Source organism: Rhinolophus ferrumequinum, chromosome 3 (genome assembly GCF_004115265.2).
Source record: "Rhinolophus ferrumequinum isolate MPI-CBG mRhiFer1 chromosome 3, mRhiFer1_v1.p, whole genome shotgun sequence".
Lineage (NCBI taxonomy): Eukaryota > Metazoa > Chordata > Mammalia > Chiroptera > Rhinolophidae > Rhinolophus > Rhinolophus ferrumequinum.
The window spans coordinates 32,278,698-32,299,465 of NC_046286.1; the positions used below are offsets into that span (position 1 = coordinate 32,278,698).

The window sequence follows — 20,768 nt, forward strand, 5'->3', positions numbered from 1 at the left end:
AATTCTGAAACAGGTATGACAAATAACAATCACCATAGTTACAGATAAATTTAGATAAAAGTGAACAAATGTGAAACTATGTCACCATTTTGGTAAAATGCTAGTTATTGATTTTCTATGTAAGTGGCACATGAGTAGCTATAATGTCCTTATGCTTGTTGCAGGCATGGTGTCAGCCAGTTACTTCTTATATAATCTACAGAGAGAGCCTAGATGAGTGCTGGGTACTCATAAGTGGTAGAGTGTTGAAGAGGCAAAAGATACCTGTGAATTGTTGTTCCAAAAGGGAAAAAAAAGTGCGTGTGTGTGTGTGTGTGTGTGTGTACTTTCTTACAAACTAACACCCTTGCAAAAAAAATCCAGGCTAATCCAGAAAGGTAATATTTTTTTTCTTTGAGGCTATATGCTATTATGATAGCGACAAATTGCATAAAACATAATTGACATTGATATTATTCAAAATCTCTCTCCTTTAAAGCATACATGAAGTCAAGCCATTATGATTTATTTACCTTGCAAGACTCTCATGCAAACCTGCTTAATGTACTGGTCTGTTGGAGCTCTCCCCTAGGACACAAGAGAAAAAAAGACAGTTTCTACATGGAACCATAAATAGGACATTGTTAAATGGTAAACTGACAGACTTGGCAAGCACCAAGGTGGCTGGCTTTACAACAGGAGAACTTGCCCCCACATCTAGGGAGCTGATGTCTGATCTAGTCTGGCTGCCCCCACCCCTTGTGCTGCGGAATGGTGTCCCCACAGGGAAACCATGGGGACTTCCCACCACTCACTGGAGGGCCCTCGATACCAGGCAGGCCGGTGACACCCTGTTCTCCCTGCACGCCTCGTGGTCCAGGCGGTCCTTTTGGTCCTTCCACTCCAGGAAGACCCCGACCTCCTTCAGGCCCCCTCAAGCCTGGATCGCCAGGGTTGCCCACCTGGAATCAAATGGCACACTATGAAACCAGGACTAAACAGAAGTTATGTGTCTGCTTAGTATGAATCTAGTATCAATGCACAAAGTTTGAGGTTTACTACATTTTATTTCCTAAGAAGTATTGCTTTAGAGGTTATACATCCTCAGTATAAAGACACAGATAATGCTACACAACAACTCACCAGTCTCTTAGAACTCCAGTCCAAGTAAACTTTGAAAGAATCTTTCTTTTGGTGTAGTTATTTCAAAATGTTAACTGAAATAATAAGTTTTTAAAACCACATTCTTCGTACTTTAATCCACTTACTAAGAGCAACTTAGTTTTTAATAAGGCTTGTTAACTTTCTCTGGCCACAAAAAGGCCACCGAGATTTTTATAAGACATGTTACTTTGTATATCACCAACGTAGAAAGCATAAAATAAAGATATTTCCAAGAATATGTTATTTAGCTGTTATATCATTCTTTGGAGAATTTGAAGATGCCAGATATATCCAAGAATTATAAAATACTAATATGAACTAAATCAATACATTTAAAATATCACATTTAAAATGTTGCAGTTAAAATCAATGCATTTAAAATACTGGAACAAAAAGACTAAGTCCACAATTTATCTAAGTATTGAGCAAGTTGAAAATATAAATATTAAAGAAGTTAGACATAAACCAATTGTTTCCTTAGAACAAAAACATATGTAAGTTAGATTTTGTTTTCTTCAAAAAGTAGACCACTAAAAACATTTTAAAGAGTCCTTGTGTATAATAACTGCTTTAAAAAGAGACTAAATTAATTCACTTTTTGTTAAACTGTCTCTGGTGGAATTTGTGGCATGGTAGTTACAATGTACTGTTGTTTATAGAATAAGAATGAGAAGATAAAAAAAAACAGGAGACAGCAAGGGGATGCTAGTATTGAAGATATGAATGTTCAGAAAGCAACTTAATCCTGCTTTTTCATATGCAACGTTTATCTAGAAAGAGCTAACTCTTTCAAACATTCAAATGTTTTCAGCTGAAGGGGAGAAGGTGGTGATACAATGTTTGCACTAGACACATCTAAAGAAAGCTCAGCAAATGTGCTTTTTCCAATTTCTCCTTACGCTAAAAAAAAAAAGAAGAAGAAAAAAAAGACACTCATCTAAGTCAACCTGTCAAAATTGTTCCTGTGAAGAAATTATGGCTTAAAAGAGTTCCTGAAAGCCGGTGTCAACAGGGAGAGCTAAGGATGTGTTACGGAAGGCTGGGGTATTTTCAGGTTACTACAGCACAAAACTATAAAAGCTTCAAAAACAACCCAGAGGAAAAGCCAAAATGAATTCAGAAATGCACTAAAGAACAGACAGAAAACAAAGGAAACCAAATCAGAGTGGCTTATCTTTCCTGCAATGTCTGAAATATTGCTAGAAGAAGGGACAAGAAATTTTTGATGAAGAGATCAAGGGCCAACATGGCCAGGACGGGACGAGGACCGTGAATCTTTGGGGAGGAATTCCTCAGCTAAATACTGAAGGAGAAACAGACCTCACCTACTTATCAGGTTGGTCTATGCTGAAATCACTGTGGAGAGTGAAATTCTTCCTGTTAGTAACTATTTCCCCTGATTCTGGGACAGTACACTTCAATTTCATCAGTATTACCTGGGTCGTGTCAGAGAAGACAGGGGAAGGAAAGTAGGTGATAAATCAAAAGCTAATTCCTAGTACTATATCCAAACTTAAATGAAATGAACTTATTTTGACCACTGCACTGTTCATTCAATTTTTTCTTTTAGAGCGTGAATGCCGACCATCGAATATTACTAATTATTTCTAAACCTGAAGTAGCATTTTTATTACCAAATTCTATCAAGGCTTACTCTTCACATTTTTCTCAACCTTAAACCATTTCTGTCAAATGTTCTTAGACATAACGATGTTACTTGAAGCTTGAGACTGTCACATGGTGTTTAGAGGAGTTAGGTAAAGAGGTAACATGACGTAATAACTTCCACCTCAGTGGTGTGTAAAGAGCCCAGTGCTGGGTACTGTAACCAAGTCTAGGTAAGTCCTCCTGGAGAAAGAAGGTGGGGCTGAAGATGGGACTAAGGGCTTAAGTAGGAGGTAGCTATTTTAAGGAAAGAGACACAATGCGCCAGGTGAGGGGAGCAGCCCACGTGAAACAGCATGCCATGTAAAAGGAACTGCCAATGGATGGAGTTCCAGACACGGAAGCAGATAAGGGTGGCTAGGTAGAGAACACTTTGTGTAAAGTATATACCCTTGCTAAGAGTCCGATTTTATTCCATAAAATGTTATTTTGAAGGGTTTTAAGCAGAGAAGGGATAGATAGTGGGTTTTATCTTTTTATCTAGATTATGTTGGCAGGTATGAGAATACTATGTTGGGCAGGGACAGAGAGGAGTGTGAGAGATTCCAGAAATTGGAAGGACCTGGAAGCTGGTGGTCAGTGACATTTGAGATTGAGAGCTTAATTGCATCTTTTCTCCTTATACTAAGTTTCTTATTATATGAGATGTGCATTCCTTTCAAATCGCAAATCATCCTGGGATTGCTATTAATTGGTTCTATAATTCTGAATGCATCTGATCTCTAAGGACTTCAGTTTAGTTTCTACAAAATGACGAACTGAACAAGATAATCCTTTTCTAGCCCTAATAATTCTCTATATTTTCTTATGCATGATGCCTCTATTTTACTTCCCCAAAAAGAACACAGAGGAGATTAAGAAAATTTTTGAAATGTTTGCCAACAAATTGTACAAGTGCCAACAAAACTCAGTTACACTCTCATCATCATGAAGCATAAGTCAGTTCATTAAAAATGACCTATTTGTGAAAGAAATTACCACCTAATATACTCCTTGAGCCACTGATAATGTGGAAAAACACAAACAAAAACCAACTTCCTTTAGAATGGTTAGTTCAGTAGGCAGGTCATTTACACTATTGTAAGTTTTACTTCTTTGGATTAATCCAATACTTAAAAAATAAATGTAGACATTCGTTTTCTTTAAGGTAAGTCCTTTAAGAATTGAATTTTATAGAATGATTTTATAAAGCAGAGCATTGCATTTTCTACAGCTTTATTGATATTTTTATTTTTATACCATTACTGTTCATTATACTTACAGCTCCCTTTTGGCCCTGTAATCCCATGTCTCCCTAAATCAATAAAACAAAATTATGTTAGAACAATGTATTCACATTTGATAGTTTCCTAAAAACATTTAACAGGTTATTGTGCTGCCAAAACCTACAGAAAACCATGGACAGATGAACCTTGACACCACAGAAAAACATTAGACTCAAAATTTGGATTCTTGTCCCAGTTTTGTTGTTTAACTTGGTGATCCTGTGTGAGCTACATAATTTCCCTGCCTTTGGCTAAAAATGTGTAACTCAAAAGATACTACTAAACCAAGCTTCTGTTATAAAACATAATATTTAAACCTGATGACTTTATTTTTGAAACTCTAACAATATTTTAAAACCCATCCCAAAAACCTATCAAGCCAAATATGCATGCTTATATGCTTAAAAGAAAAAAATCTTGAAAAATCACCCACCACTGATTCTATATATATGAATTAGCTCAAGGTTTAGCACATCAGTTCATCTCCACCACAAAATAGAATGATTAATAGAATGATTAGAATACAATCATTAATAGGATGACTAAGTAGAAGGATTTAAAACATCCTCTTAGTCCATAACGTGAGCGATTTTAACAAAAAAAATAAAATTGAAATAATTCTTTTTGGAATTTACTTAATAGTTAGGAAGTGTGGCCTAATTCAAATGTTACATTTATGTTAACTTTAAATCCTGAAAATCCGAATAAAACAACATTACCAGAAATTTTTTTCCTGTACCGAAAGCTCTTTGAAACTAATTTATGAGAAATCTATCACACCCACCCCAAGGGACAAACATACGTTTCCACATTCGGTCGTGTTAGATTATGCAAAACCATAATGATGAGCTAGCAGGTCTAGCAGTTTTGGCAGGAAAGGTAACTTGCTCGTGTTGTCGTCCTGGAGGTTTGGCAAGAACATCCTCTAAGGACGGAGGTCACTTATTTGGAGGTTTTAGACTAGAGAGAATGCCCATGATCACACTTGTAAGCCACAGCTAACTATAGTAAAATTTTAATTTTGTTTCCATAATAGACACTGGACTTTCTATAGTCATATAAGAATCACTTTGAATGTCTACATGTAAAGCCACAAGAGAATTCACTGTGTCTGAGGGTATAATTTGTTCTTTAAATGTTTAAGTTTAGGTCTATCAACCTTTGGGGTGTGTTCCCTCTACTTGATCTTGGCTGCAGTCTTGGGGAATCATGTGTTAGCTTGTAGAAGAAACATCTTAATCTTTAAAGAAAATAGCAAGGATAACAGCGTCAGAGAAAAGAAAAAAAAAAATATCTATGTCCTTGAGAAGTTTGAAATCAGTAAGTCTCCATCATGAACCAGAAAAAAAAAAAAAGTCTTACAAATTCACCCCTTTCTCCTGCTTCACCTTCTTCACCAGGGGGACCCTAAAATTTAAGATTAAAAATCACAGTTTTAAATTCTTAGTCCCTTGGCTCAGTTTTAACCAGTCAACATTGATAAGCATTCATAAGTGTTCCCAGGATCATGCAGAAATACAAAATGCTCTCAGTGAATTATTTTCAGTCTAGCTGTCAGTGGCTAGTCCAAATTGAACATGGCCTAGAGAAAGGCCAGAAGGTGAGGCTGAGTTTCTGCTAACGTTAAGGATTACTGACTGTATCTAGCAATTCTTTAATTAGGAAATCTTTGGGAAAGGGCTCTTACAGTGCAGTACAAAAAGGAATCCAGAGAAAAGACTGACTCTAATTCAAGTGCAGAGTTTATTTGCTAATGTCTTCATAAAGAAAAACTTAAAACACTGTGATGTGGGGGCAGCCAGTTAGCTCAGTTGGTTAGAGCGTGGTGCTAACAACACCAAGGTTGCTGGTTCGATCCCTACATGGGCCACGGGGCCACTGTGAGCTGTGCCCTCCTTAAAAAAAAAAAAAAGAAACATAATGTGGCCACAAAGCAATATACAGATGATGTATTATAGAAATGTACACTTGAAACCTATATAATTTTACTAACCAGAGTCACCCCAATAAATTTAATAAAAATTAATTTAAAAAATTGAAAAACCTTAAAAAAATTATGACATGGCTATGGCAGGCTTCATCAGAGTAAACAAATTTGGTGAATTAGAGTCAGAACCACTCTTTTCAAAGGAAGGACAATGTGTTGTCCTGGAGGAAGAGCCATCATTAGCCAGTAGCTCCAGCTTATTAAAATAGTGGGTAAGGCTACAGACCCAAATGAACTTCAGGTTTCACTCACTACGAAGCACCTTGAGAAAAACGACTAGCCTCCAACATTTTAATCACATGCAAAAACCAGCCAATGCCCCACAGGTGAAGCACATTAATGCACATTAAACACGCATTTTATACTATTCAGGTAGGACCTACCTGTTCACCCTTTGGACCAGGTTCACCGACTACTCCCTGATATGAATAAAACATAATACTTTTTCAGTATTTTAAGATTTGTATCTATATAATTTCAACCCCTTATTGAACTGGTGAATAAGCACAAATATGAATAATGTGACAAAAGAGAACACCCCCCCCCTCTTCTCACCACCCAACCAGAGTCAAGTAAGACCTGGAAAAACTGACCCTTGTCCACCTTGGGGCATGAGACAACTTGGGGCATTCGTTGATCACATCCACGTAAAATTTGACTAGTAGGAATGTAAATTTAGAACTAAATAGGAAGCATGATTACAAGGAAATTCCTTTTTTTTAATTTTCTCAGCTTTTTTTCCTCCTAATAAATTATTATATTAATAGAACTTTTTGCTTCTTAATCTCACCTCTCAGTAATTTCAAATACCTATCTTGGCAGCTCTCTCTAATAAACACTAGAAAATTTAGAATTTCCTAAAAGCAAGACCAAAAGGAAAGTTGGTTTCGCAACACAGTCTAAATCCTCTCCCAAAAAGGTTCTTTCAGGAAGGCTAGATTGCTTACCCTGTCACCTTTCATTCCAGGAAGTCCAGGGGGGCCAGGCAAGCCATTGAAGCCAGGGTTACCAATAGGACCCTGAAAAGCAAACACAAAGTCCCCAGAATCGCTGTTGCTGCAACACAGAAAGCACTGGAGCCAGACACAACCTTGGGTGTGTCGACTCCCATCTAAACTAAATGTGCTGCGCTTGGTTTAACTCTGTTCCTCCAAAGTCCCACATTATCAGAAGAAGAGAGAGCAGTTCCCCCACCCCCTCTGTCCCACCTCTGAGGTCCTTAATTCCCCAGTTTGCTGTCTTTCCCAACAGTGGGCTCTTTCAGTGTAGCCCCCCAATGGCACTGCCTCTCTTGCTGTGTAAACAAGCACGGCTGGAGAAGTAAAAGGCCGCATTCACGCACAGTTCTCTCCTCATCCAAGAACAACCGGAGGCCAAATGTAGCACTTCATGCCTCTCTTGGTTTTAAAATATATGTTATAAGCCACATTGATTAAAATACCCTCGGAGGGTATTTTAGGTATAGTTTAAAATTACACATTTTTCACATATTCACATAACAATAAAAATCAAGTAAGGATGATTAAAGTACCCTTTGTAAATTGTTTTCTCTCTCCTTGCTCATTTTTTAAAAATGCATCACGTTTTGTATGAAGCAAATAAACTGCTGGAGATTGGAAACATTACTTACCAGTTTACCTGGTATGCCTGGGGCTCCTTCTGGTCCTGTTTCTCCTCTACTGCCCTGGAAAAACAAAAACATGATTGTTAAGTGGATAGTTTGCCACAATTCAAATGATTAATTACCGTGTCAATAACACAAAATCCTACCAAGTTTTTTGTTTAAATATAAGTCATCAAAGTATTCTCTCCGTCCTCAGCTAAAGACAGAGACCGTTATGTAAAAGACCTGCAGTCTTGTCAGTGTGCATTCTTCAGTGAATGTTCACTATGGTTAGGGAGAAATAATAACTGATCCACCTGTATGAAATGCCAATCAGTCATTTTCAGCATCTAAATCACCGTCTAACTTACTACATTATGGTTATTTATGTACATGTGTTACTCCTCATTTAGACCATGTGTTCTTGAAGTATAGGTATATTAATTTTGAATTCCACACAATGCCTAAAACACAGAGTAAACTTTCAGGTATACAGCACATTTTAAAGCAATATCTGGCAAATGATCTTGAACCTCAAACGAGTGAAAAAAGAGACAAGGGTCAGAAATGTTTGCCTTTAAATTACTACTGCAACTACGGAAAGACATAGATAGTAGAAATTTATAAAGTCTCTGAAATAAACAATTCTTTGTTCTACTCATTCTTGTTTTAAACATGTCTTAAAAGATTAAATAGACTTCAGAAAGTGCAATTCGTAATGAAGATACACCAAAAGAGACACTCTAATTTCATTTTGTGAGCCAATTTCAGTTTTTTATTTGAAACTTTAAGCCCTTAGAGGAGACACGTGGACTTTTAAATTTCTTTCCAAGAGAACTTCATGCAGTTTTATGCAATCTGATAAAAGCTTGTTTCATTTCTAACGCCTGTTCCACTAAGCTGAACGCTGAGGATATTGGAAAGAATAATCACATCTTCTGGATGGTGGTATAAAAATGAAAGTAGTCTTCTGAGGTTTTCTTTAAAATGACAACTTCGTATTAATGTTTAATATTTCTAAATGCTTCCGATAAGATTATCCTGATCTGACCCATATGCTTTTCACGCATTTATAAGTTGAACGAAGTGTCAAGATCCATAAACCTTCTGAATTTTCAGTTTCTCTAAAGGATTAAGAAGTTGTTTGTCAAATTAACAAGTTGCTAGCTATGAGGTATAATTTCATAGCCATAATTTTATATGACTTATAGGTGGTGTAAATGAAATACTACTTCTCAAAATTTTTATATAAGCAACCTGTCTAATGTATGATTTGGATGATACATTGGTCCTTAACCCTGCGAGTAGCTTGGAAGCCAGAGGCAGTGTCCTGTGAGGATGGATGTTGGAAAGATGGAAATCTAAATGAAAACCAGCCACTCTGAGAGATTTTTTCTATCCATGTATAAATATAAAGATTGAGATCCACCCCATGAATTTAACCCAGCACTTCAAAGTTCAAGACAGATGTTGCTCAGTGTATCTGCTCTTTTGGCATTTTCACATAATTTCTGAACTGCATCATTATTGAGATCCTAAATACCATTGGGCTAACATGACTTTAATTCACAGAATGGTTAATAGTCAGTGGCTGGGAAAATAATTAATCAGAGCAGAAGGGAAAGCTCAGTTGTTGACATATGAGTACTTCTAAATAAATAAACCATTATGCCAGCTTATCCAAACTAAAGATGATTAATGTAGTACTTTTTTTTTTGCTCTTTTCTCTTCCACAAACGAAAGGGCTAAATTAAAATAAAGGATTATATGACCTTTCATTTATTTTTGGAGAGATTTATTATCTTTCCAGTCAAAGATTTTCTCTGTTGGAATCTTATTTTCTGTCTTTCATAAGGTCTTATTTATCAGTTCATAAGTATTTTCCAACCACTGGCAGACCCTTGGTAATACATCTGAATGGCTCAGAACCCCAGTACAGATAGCCTGCTCTCCAGAACTCGTGTACACACAACAACCCATTACACATAGGATTGGGGGAAAGATGGTGAAATTATAGCCATTTACTCCTCTGTTGCTACGATAAACAGCCTGTCGTTCCTTGTTTTCATTTCACTTCCATCCTGTAAATCCTTGGCCATTCTACACTTAGGTGTTTCTATATAAATCATCTCACTATGAAAAAGGTAATGTTTATTTTCACAACCATGACAAAACAGCTACAAAGTGTTAGGGCAAGGTTCTCTGATGGCCATTCTTACAATTTCTATGTGTTCTAAAAACATACATAGTCTTTCTCTAAATTCCGCAATTTCACCTGTAACTAAGATGAGCAGGAGTAATCAAGAAATAAATAGGACTCTCTAAAGCATACATTTAACTAAACACGTTCTGCAAGAAGCAATTAAGCATGACCTGGTAACCACAAGTCTGCTAAATAAATGATAAACCTTAGGTTTCAGCAGCTGTGGTGAAAACCATATTTTCAGATGTGGGCACAAGAGGCTGGTAGGGACATGGCTATTCTGCCCAGTGGCTAATATTTACAAACCCTATGACAGTAAGACTTATGACTTTTAACAAGAGAATTTGAAGGAAGCAGAAAAAAGGCAAAATCCTACCATTAAAAAAATGTGTTTGTTTTTTACTAGACTTTTGTTAAATGCTCACTATGAGAGTCCCATAAATACTAAAGTTTAAAATTTGCTAAGTATGTCTTGTACCATTAAAATGTGCAAGCTGACTTCAAATAAAAGTCATCCTGCAGAGACTTGACATGAGCTGCTGAAGCACTAGTGGGTAGAGATGATAAAATAGATGCTGAGCCCCATTGACCGGTCTAAAGCCTGGTTCTGCCATGCATCAGCTAACTCTGGCCACACGACTTAACCTCTCTGCACCTCAGTTTCCTCATCTGTAAAGTGGGGATTAAAAACAGTACCCATCTCATAGGGTTTTTGAGAGGACTGAATAGATACATAAAACACTTAGAACAGTGTCTGGCTCATGTAAGCATATAGAAGAGTTAGTTATTATTTTTATACAAAGTTTTATGCCAGGACTAAAGAAATCAGTCAAAATTATGTTTTTCAGTCAAATGTTTAATTACATGTTTTTTGCTTTTCAACTCTCCCACATCTTTTTAAAAGCACAAGTTGTGCTTGGGAAAAACAAGTCTCTACTCCTCGTTTCTCTAGTTTCTGTCAAAACCAGGAAGGCACCTTCTTTATAAACAAGTGCAGTAAGTCCTCACTTCACATCAATAGGTTCTGTAACTTTAAGTGAAATGATCTATAATGAAACTGAATTTACCAAAGGCTAATTGATATAAATGAGAGTGAAGTTCGTATGGCATCTCATCAATGTTATATTGAAATGACGTTAAATGAAATGATGTTATTTGAGGACCTGCTCTACTGGGAGCGACTCTGTAAAACTCATTTGAATAAATACAGCCAAATAAGTCTATTTCATAGTTTGCTTTTTAAAATGGAACTATTCGACTTGTAATATATCACAGAAAAAAATCAATTTCATTATACTTATGGAGTCACAATTATTTTACAAAAAAAAAACAACACACGAATTTTATTCCATTGTGCTATAGACTGTGATGGTTATATTTGCCTGATTATCCAAAATGCTAACTAGCTGAAGAATGAACATTATCTTTAGTGCCCTGCCAATATTAGAAGTGGGAAATTATAAATCACTCTACTTAGTCTGTAATACATATCAAGTCTCTCTCTCTCTCTCTCTCTTCCTCTTCCTCTTCTCTCTCTCTCTCTCTCTCTCTCTCTCTCTCTCTCTCTCTCTCTCTCTCTCTCTCTCTCGTAAAAGGATGTTGATTAACCCAGAAGATCAATTATGATTTCTATAAATTGTTACTTTTATAAATCCATTTTCATATCAACATTGGAAGATCATATTAGTCCTACTACGATAGTAATTTTTAGGTTTGCCCTAAAGATGTTTTACAAATCTATTCAATTTCACAGCATTATATAGTTTCTATTTCTCTCTAGTGTATGTTTAAATATTTCCTCACACATAGAGGTAGATCAAAATCTGTCTAAACTTAACCATTACAGGTGCTTCACAAGCTACTGATGGGTAATATTCCCGGGCCTGGACGGGGGTAGGAAAATAGCTTAGATTACCGAACAACACACCCTATGAAGACCTCTGTGCTTCAGGCTGTTGGTGACAGGGTGGGTGAGTGTGGGGGACTTCAAGAGAAAAGAGACAAGCTTCTGTACCCCAGGGGTACATAATCTTCAGAAAACTAGAGGTAGATCAGCATGGGACTCATCAGAATCATAAGAGTGGAGCAAACACAACCCATTCAGGAAATGCCCTGGCAAGATCTGAGAAGCCTGGAAGGGGAAAATGGACCGACCAGGAGCCACTGCATGGAAAGACCAAATCACAGAAGCCCCAGCCACGTGCCCACTCTAAACCAGGAGCCACACAGACCCAAATATAAACCAAGTTAAGTGTGATAGAGAAAGGCAGGAGCATGATCCAAGTGGTAAAGATGTGCTCACATGTGACTGCTGGAGGTGACAAAAAACTCCAATATTTTTTGCTGTGGCATTGGCACAAGTGGATGGGACAGTGGTGGGGAAAGAGGGAACACCACTGACTTTCAAAGACATGTTCCAATTAGCCCCGGTCCGTTAGTAGGACACATTAGAAATAGGTTTTCTTTACTTCTACTCAGCTTCTCAATTTGAGATCTGCAAGAAAAACTGATCAAACTTGTGAGGACTAGTTGAAAATATGTGAACTTATCTACAACACTGAATTTAAGGGGATGTAAAATGAAAGAGCAAATGTATCTTTCAGTGAGGAGACTTGATGTGGAAACTCTGCTCCAGAACTATAATATTTATAAGATCTCATGACACATTTCTGAAAAATTTATAGTAAGTGAGAAGTCAATTATTACCAGCATACGCAGCATGGTAAGATTGATTATACCTCCACTTCAATTCTTTTCAAGAAATATTTATTGAGCCTTGCTTTATGGCACACCCTGAGTAAAGAGATGTAAGAAATAAAAGGTGGATCTCTGCCTTCCTGCAGTTTCCACAGCATGGAACAAAAAGGGGCTGAGGGGTACAGGGTTCAGAATAAGGAGAGATCACTTCTGTCTGGGGGATAAGGCACAGTCAGAGATTGTAGAATTAACATAAGAAGGCAAATGGGAAGTTGAGTCAGGGAAATGGAGAAGAAAGCCGTCTAAATACAGGGTATAACAAAAGAAAACAGGCAGGCAGAGCAAGTGCAGACAATATTTGTGAATTAGCATGGAGTCCAGCTTAACTTGAACACAGGCTCTGAGCTAAGCAGAAATGGGAAGTAAAACTCAGGGATCAACAGACAGTTTAGGGTTTTCTACTTTCTGTTATCAGTGGAGACCCATTGAAGAGTTTTAAATGAAGAAGTGAAGTGAAATGATGATGGAAGCTCTACTTTAGGAAGACCAGTATGGCAGTGTGTGCCATCTGGAAGCACTACCATTCTTCGGCCTTTGGAATTGTGTTTGACATTTTTGTTTGTTACCATGACAATGGGAACACTGCTGGAATTCTCTGGTGGAGGTTATAGATGCCAGACAGCCTGCCATGTGCAAGAGTGCTGGAGAACAAAGAACTATCCCAGCCATAATACCAAGAGAACTCTTTTGGGAAATACTAGTAGAGGAAGGAAAGACTGGAGCTGGGAAGGCAAATCAGGAGATGACCACAATAATCCTAACAACAGTTAATGATTTGAGCCAGGGTGGTAAAAGTGGGCTTAGGAAAAAAAAGAGTCAAATATAAGGGACCTTAACAAGAAGGCGATAGCAGCAACATGTCCTACTGGAGATAGGAAATGAGATGGAAGAAGAAGACCAAAGCTCTGAGCCTTAGTGACGGGAACAATTAGGACTCTTACAGAAACTCAAAACTCAAAACCTGAATCAGGCTCCAAGCCGTGCATGGGTGTAATTTGTGCCGATCTGCCTCTCTTCACATGAGAATATTGCACATAACCACACCCACACCCCACGTCATCTCCTTCTGCAGTTCTGTCTCTAGTTCATCAATTTATATATCCCATGGCATTTTACTGGTGATGGGCCAAGTCCTCTTTACCTGGGTCACGTTTTATGTTTAGCTCATGGTCCTGGCATACAGCAGGTGTTCCTTCAACTATACTCAGTTTTCTGCTCCATAAATTAAATACTAGACAAAATATTCAATATTCTCAAAGTTCCAGTCCCCCTTTCCCTCACTGGTAAATCTGTCAGGACCAGTCACGTAGCATCTTCATTGTTTTAGAAATGTGAGCTAGCTATAACTGCATTGCTTTGACAGTCAAGCTAAAGAAAGTATTTTAATTAGCAATTCACTGGCTTTGAGCAAGAGAGAAGAAAAGGATAAGAGAGATTGAGAGAGCAAGGAGCATAATGAGGAGCTGGAGTCAGTTTCTTTGTCTACAGAGAAACTTCTGGAAACCACTTGGTAGCGGTCAGATATCTGTGAGAAGTGAAAACACTCTCATGTCACAAGACACCTGAAATATTTCACTTTCCCGAAGCATAAAAATCCTCATTCAGCATGCTCAACAAATGCTTTAAAAGAAGTAACAATGATATTTGGAAATGTTTCTGTGTTCTTACCTAGAGTTATTTTTCTTACCCAGCAGACTTTCAAAGAAAAAGAATTTAAACCGAAGGCCAGGGAGAATTTTTTAAAGATAAATTTAAGTTCGTAATATTTAATTCCCTAATCAGTTTCTCTCTAATGGTAAACTGTATCTAGTGAGAAAATAAACATTGCTATATTTGCTGAAAAGTAGATATTTACAAACTCACACTTAAAAGAATCTGGTAGTTTCTCAAAAGATTACACAAGGAATTACCACATGACCCAGGAATTCAACTCCTAGGTATGCACTCAAAACAAATGAAAATATATGTCTACACAAAAACATGTAGAAAAATATTCATAGCATCATTATTAATAATAGCCAAAAAGTGGAAACAAACCAAATGTTCATCAATGGATGAATGAATTGGTTATGGTATATACATACAATTAAATATTATTCAATAATAAAAACGAATGAAATACTGATACATGGTATGACATAGATGAACTTTAAAACATTATGCTAAGTGAGAGAAATCAATCATTAAAAACCCACATATTGTATGATTCCACTTATATGAAATTTCCAGAATAGGCAAATCTAGAGACAGAAAGTAGATTAGTTTTTGCCTAGGACTGAGGGGAATGGGGGAAAATTGAATGACTACAAGTGGATACAGAGTTTATTTTGGGGGTGATGAAAATGTTTTAAAATTGACTGTAGCAATGGCTGCACAATTCTCTAAATATACTAAAAATCAATTAATTATATACTTTAAATGGATGAATTATATAATATAGGAATTATAAAATTAAAAAACTCAATAAAGTTTTTTTTAATCACACTGAAATATTTCCTTCAACATGGGATGAGAGCAAAAAGTGTCATCATGCCTTTTTTAAATACCTCATTTTTATTTCCACTTTCTGAAAAACAAACATATTGAACTACCACATGATCAAACATCAGAAGGCATTCACAGAGGAAGGAAGGGAAGGGAAGGGAAGGGAAGGGAAGGGAAGGGAAAGGAAGGGAAGGAAAGGAAGGAGGGAGGGAGGGAGGAAGGAAGGAAGGAAGGAAGGAAGGAAGGAAGGAAGGAAGGAAGGAAGGAAAGAAGGGAGGGAGGGAGGGAGAGAGGAAGCAAAGCCCTAAGGCATTTTGGGAAAGTCCTACAGAAAAGGAATACTCACAGGATGTCCCCGGGGTCCTGGTGGTCCAACCTCTCCTGGTGGCCCCTGTTGGCCCTGTATGAGGAAGGCAGGTAGAGTGAAAGTTAACATTTCCTAATCCTTTGCTTAGTGATTACAATGGGTTAGAACATGTGGAAAGGTAATTTATGGCATCTTACCGGTTTGCCTGAATTCCCCAGTTGACCAGGCTTCCCAGGAGCACCTGTGTTACCCTAAGGGCAAAATGCAACATAATTCAGACGGTAAGTAAACGTAATCATCAGCCTGTCTTACCCAGAGTGGGTATTTCTTACACTTAAATAGCATTAATTTCTCAATTTCATATTTAGAATGTGGAAGGGTGTAGAATCTCTTTCTTGGTGAATACATAAATTTTTTTTTTTTTTTTTTTTAGTTTCAGAATACAGTTTTGTTATTCCCAGAAGTATAGGAAAAGTATCAAAAAATGAAAGTCAGTTATCAAAGAATAAAGGTCTTTAGCGTGACAAGAATATGAGAGTATTTTTCTTTCTTCATTATATTAATTATATATGTCTTCACTTTACCATTTCACCTTCAATACACTTCTTTGGGCCCTTTTACTGGACTTCAACACTATTAAAAGCATAAAGAATTCTGTCAACATGAGGAAATAAGATGATGTGCTGTTGAGAAAACCCTGCCAGCAAGCTCCAGGGAAAGCACCTGTCTGGGGAGGCCATCTCCACCACCCATCTCTCACCATCCACTTATTAGGGGACATCTCTGCCCAAGATGCCGTGACCCACTATGCTTGGGTGGCTGTAGTCATATAATTTCATAGTGAGCAATTACTACATTATTCACATTTTATCTATTTTATTTAAAGTAAGGCTATATTATATCCCTTTCATTGTTTCTTTCACCTATTGTTTTTAATTGCTAGAATATAAGCACTGGTTGATCAGTGTGTGAACAAGATGGCTAATATCTTTTTAGTTTAAGCTACATCTGAATAATATTCACTGACATAATTTTTATGGCTTAAAAATATCTTTCTTATTTTAAGTGGTAAAAAACAAAATTTTCTCTGTTTTATAGTGGCAAAAGATGACACTTTTAAAAAGGAAGTCTAATCAGCAACTCTTTGTCAATGTATTCTTTCTGCAGCTGGGGAAGAGTTTGGCATTTGAAGACGTAGAGCCCTTTTGATTTCTCCTTAGGGTCAAATATAAAATAAAAGCCAGGTTGAACATATTAAAAATGATAAAATATATTAGTAAAAGAGTAAAGAAATAGAACTAGAAGTATTAATTTAAAAGTTTTAACCTTTTACCTTTTCACCAGCAACACCCTTTGCACCAGGAATTCCAGGCACACCCTAAAAGAATGCACACAGGACATGGGTTTAATCACCTCATCTGCGAATCCCTGAGATGCCAAGCCCACTTCACACTGCTCAGGGGCTAAGAGAATCGTGACAACCTCAAAGCATTACTCTGAGGAAGGTTCTTCCTAGGTCCCCATCTCTAAACAGTTGGGTATAGAACTACCCACAGTTTAGAAGGTATGACTTTAGTGTATCTGGCTTGTTAAATCTGAATACCCTTAAAGCAAATCTTACCTCTAAAGTTATTTTTCAAGGATGAGCTTCCAAATTACAATCCAGTACCATTTTTAGGTCAATGGGAGCTCTTACCAGCATGATTTAATGTACAAGAATAACAAAATAAGGACCTATCGAAAACCCAGAACTTAAGTGAAAAAAAAAAAAAAGAATTGCTGGTGAATGCTGGGTCTAACTGTCTAACTAACTAAGATTGGTACTATTGGGAGTCCTAATATTCTCTCGCTGATTATTTTAAAAGTGTTAGATAATAAATTGGAGGCCAGTCCTCAGCATTACCAAGTATTCCTTATTATTAATAACTTGAAACATTTGCTTTCAAAGAGCCAAGGACACATATAGTATAATGCACATGAATTCCCAGCAACATTTATTCAGGGAGACACCACTTTGAATAATTCAAAATAGTATGTAATCAAAAACCGATAGTTTATCTCTCACATTGCTCCTGAGCATACGCTCAGCCCTCTTACTGCTCAACCCTCTTAACAAGAACTTCAGAACTGGTTAAAAGTCGGAGAAAGTACATGACCCACAGCTCAGGGTTCGTAAAAAGATGTAAGGAAGATTGAGTGACCCTAAGAGAGAAGAGAGATGCTCAATGTAAAACTAAAGCTTAGTATGTCATTAGAGAGATAACTAGTTCCTCAGAGAAAAAGTACAAAAATGTAAATGTAAAATTAAAGCATTGTATCTTCCCTAGAACTTATCAAATTACTTAACATGTTTCTCCCATAAATTTATATCTGTATATATCAAACAATATGTCTATAAACCAGTAAACATATAAGAACCAAATACTTACAGGAAACCCCTGCAATCCTGCATCACCAGGAGGTCCAGGTTTCCCTGGGTCACCCTGAAAAAAAAGATTTTATCACATCCTTGAACCTATATGACCTGTATTTCTTTTAAGAAAAGGAAGGACACAGGGCTTCTAAGTAAAAGGATTATCCCTACCCTGACCTTAAATGCAGTTTTAGCATATGACCCAGTTCAGGGTGGGGGATAGGAGTACAGTACGACCTAGGACAAAAATTCAATCAAACTACACAGTTTCCCTCAGCCTACTGTCATCAACGGGACAATTTTACTGAGTTCCTGAAACCAAGCAAACAAACATACTATTATAACAAGTATTTGGAATTAACACTTGATTAAAAACTTAAAAGGAGGAAAAGAGCCCAAACGAGCGAATTAAATCTCCCAGTAATGTAGTTGTGGAAATACTGTACTTGGTTGGCCAGGACAGAGATGGCCCTATTCACTCTTGGACTAACTCACACAGCTACCTTTGTTCCAGGTATTCCAGGTATCCCGTCATGGCCATCCACACCTGGCAAGCCCTAAAGACACACAAAGAAACACACTGTCTCTTAGAAACAGTCACATTCTTTTCCCCTTCCTTATTTTCTAATGTTTGATTACAAGTTAATAACCACTTTGAAAAATGTGCTTGATGACTACAGCACAGGACCTACCGTATCTCCTTTGGACCCAGGGACGCCAGGAATTCCTCTAGGACCTTGAGCTCCCTGCAGGCAGAAAGGAAAGGATTGACAAGACACGCTCAATTATCACCAGACTGAGGGCATGTCAAAAAGATAAGCGTAATCAGCAGAGGACACTGAAAAGCATGAGGCTTGTCATGATTAACACTAATACAGACTCACTCTATCTCCCTTGGGACCTGCTTCTCCTGGAGGTCCTCGCTGTCCTTGATCACCCTGTATAAAAATAAAATTTTTAATATAAGCAAAATGTAAGTTAATATAAGCAAAAGTTACTTATTGATAGACTTTGGAAATTATAGAACACCATCCACATTTCCTCACTATTGCTTTTTCGTCCCAGTGGCTTTGTGCCATCATGGATGCCTAGTTCAAGAAATCTTTTCATAAAAATTACGTTGTCTTAAAAAATGATATTGCCATAGGGATCATTGAGACTTACATGTCTTTTTTATTTCATCTTAAGTACATCATGCTTCTGTGCTCTTTGGATGTATAGATACAAGAAAATTAAGGTCCGTACTACAGGGAACTTTGACATTAGTAACTATGTCTACATATCAGCTATTCTCATAGACTGTCATGGTGGGTTGAGGTTTAGATCAGTTGTATATCTTTCCTCCATACTATTTAATTCCCCAGTCGATAATAATGGTCTCTGTCAAAATTAGCAAGCTAATATTGACATATGGTATAGGTGGCAAGAAGTGAGAGGATGTTTCTTCCCAAAATACAGCTTTAGTTGAATTGTTTAACTACTCTACAACCTCAAATGTTGTCCAATTGCTACTGGATCAGTTCCTATTGCTCAGATTGGCATTAAACACTCTCTACCTTATATTCAAGTTCATCTTGTCAACAGAAACTTTCCAGTCCAGACAGAGATAGCTCCTATGCCAGCACCCCCATCACCACCAGCAGTGCTTCTTCTGACCTGTATACTCTGCTGTTTCCCAGACCAACCTTCCTCTAGCTTGGATTACCTCTATCGTATAAGGTAATAGTACTTGGGCTTATAATGTATAGGTTAGTTACTTTCTGTCATTCCCACCGGACCATGCAACCTTGATAGTTGGACATACTATTTTACTAATATCTTTTCTACGTTTCATGTGGTATAGGTGATTATTAATGAATGGCTTCTTTGATTATTTACTTCCAGAAAACGTGCGAAGCAGCCTACAATCATGACACATGTACATATGACAGTCAAAATATTAAATAATGAGATCAGAAATCATAGAAAAAGAAAAGGATAGAACTACTCTGGAACTTGAAATTAGATAGTTACTGTGACTCTAAGCATCCTAGCATCCAAAAAATGGGAAACAGCAAACATACAAACTTAACAATTTAACTTCACCTTTGAGAAAAACAAACCCATAGGAAGTCAGAAGAACATTTCTCTGTACCCAAGAAAGAGATGCTTTTCTTAATTAAAACAAATTAATAATTTGTTTTTATAATAAATATAAAAAATAGTTTTTACAATAAATATAAAAATTATTGCTCATTTTTTTACTTCAGTTATTCACATGTAAAAGACATTTGCACACACACACATACATAGTAAAAAGAAATCTATCATATGCTAAAAATATCCATCATTGGGTCTTGGAAAAGGAAAAGTACTTACAGGTGCACCAGGGATGCCTCGAGGCCCAGGTTCTCCATCTAAGCCCCGAGCACCCTGCAAAAAAAGACAAAGAAATGAAATTGAAATGAATCATGCATCAGAAAGGGCACATCGGTCTTTCTAAAGAATTTTAATAGCTAGATAAAAAGGAGGTTTTGTGTTTGCAATATATACTCTATTCATCAGTGAACCCCAAAGAGTAGTTAATAAGGCATCTGAAATATACAAACACTAGTTTACATCTTCTCATCCCACCAGAAGTACTTACACCTAATCTTCATACCACTCTAGATATTTTAAGTTACTACTACGTCCATTCTTGATTGCGGACATGAACTAAAAACACTGGTACTTATTTAGAGAACTTGTCAAGCCTACAGGAAGAGGTTTGGTAGTTACCCTCAGGGTTCTCGGGATTCCTATGGGAATTCATTCACAGTGAAGACCAAGGAGGCACCCAAAAAATAGTTGCCATGGACTCTGCTACTGCTACAGCTGTCGGAGGGATTTCTGGGACTCTGGGTTTCCACCAAGAAAGAATCATATATAGGATAAGAAATTCAGCCTTATGATTTGGAAAAAT

At 37.1% G+C, this 20,768-nt stretch overlaps 1 protein-coding gene and 1 non-coding gene across 3 annotated transcripts in view; one reads left to right on the plus strand and one right to left on the minus strand.

Moving 5' to 3' along the window:
* COL9A1 (collagen type IX alpha 1 chain) overlaps positions 1-20,768 on the minus strand; it is a 91,404-nt gene that overhangs the window by 22,936 nt on the left and 47,700 nt on the right. For both annotated transcript variants that reach the window (XM_033103492.1, XM_033103491.1), the window contains 15 exons: positions 20,186-20,239; positions 18,712-18,765; positions 18,520-18,573; positions 18,331-18,384; positions 17,844-17,897; positions 16,748-16,792; positions 15,612-15,665; positions 15,454-15,507; positions 7,691-7,744; positions 7,008-7,079; positions 6,444-6,479; positions 5,436-5,480; positions 4,070-4,102; positions 795-941; positions 513-567 (listed from right to left, as the gene is read on the minus strand). In XM_033103492.1, coding sequence (XP_032959383.1) covers positions 513-567; positions 795-941; positions 4,070-4,102; positions 5,436-5,480; positions 6,444-6,479; positions 7,008-7,079; positions 7,691-7,744; positions 15,454-15,507; positions 15,612-15,665; positions 16,748-16,792; positions 17,844-17,897; positions 18,331-18,384; positions 18,520-18,573; positions 18,712-18,765; positions 20,186-20,239 — 865 coding nt within the window. The remainder of the gene's footprint in view (positions 1-512; positions 568-794; positions 942-4,069; positions 4,103-5,435; positions 5,481-6,443; positions 6,480-7,007; positions 7,080-7,690; positions 7,745-15,453; positions 15,508-15,611; positions 15,666-16,747; positions 16,793-17,843; positions 17,898-18,330; positions 18,385-18,519; positions 18,574-18,711; positions 18,766-20,185; positions 20,240-20,768) is intronic.
* Positions 5,870-5,943, plus strand: TRNAV-AAC (transfer RNA valine (anticodon AAC)). The gene has a single exon. It is a non-coding gene; the product is annotated as a tRNA-Val (tRNA).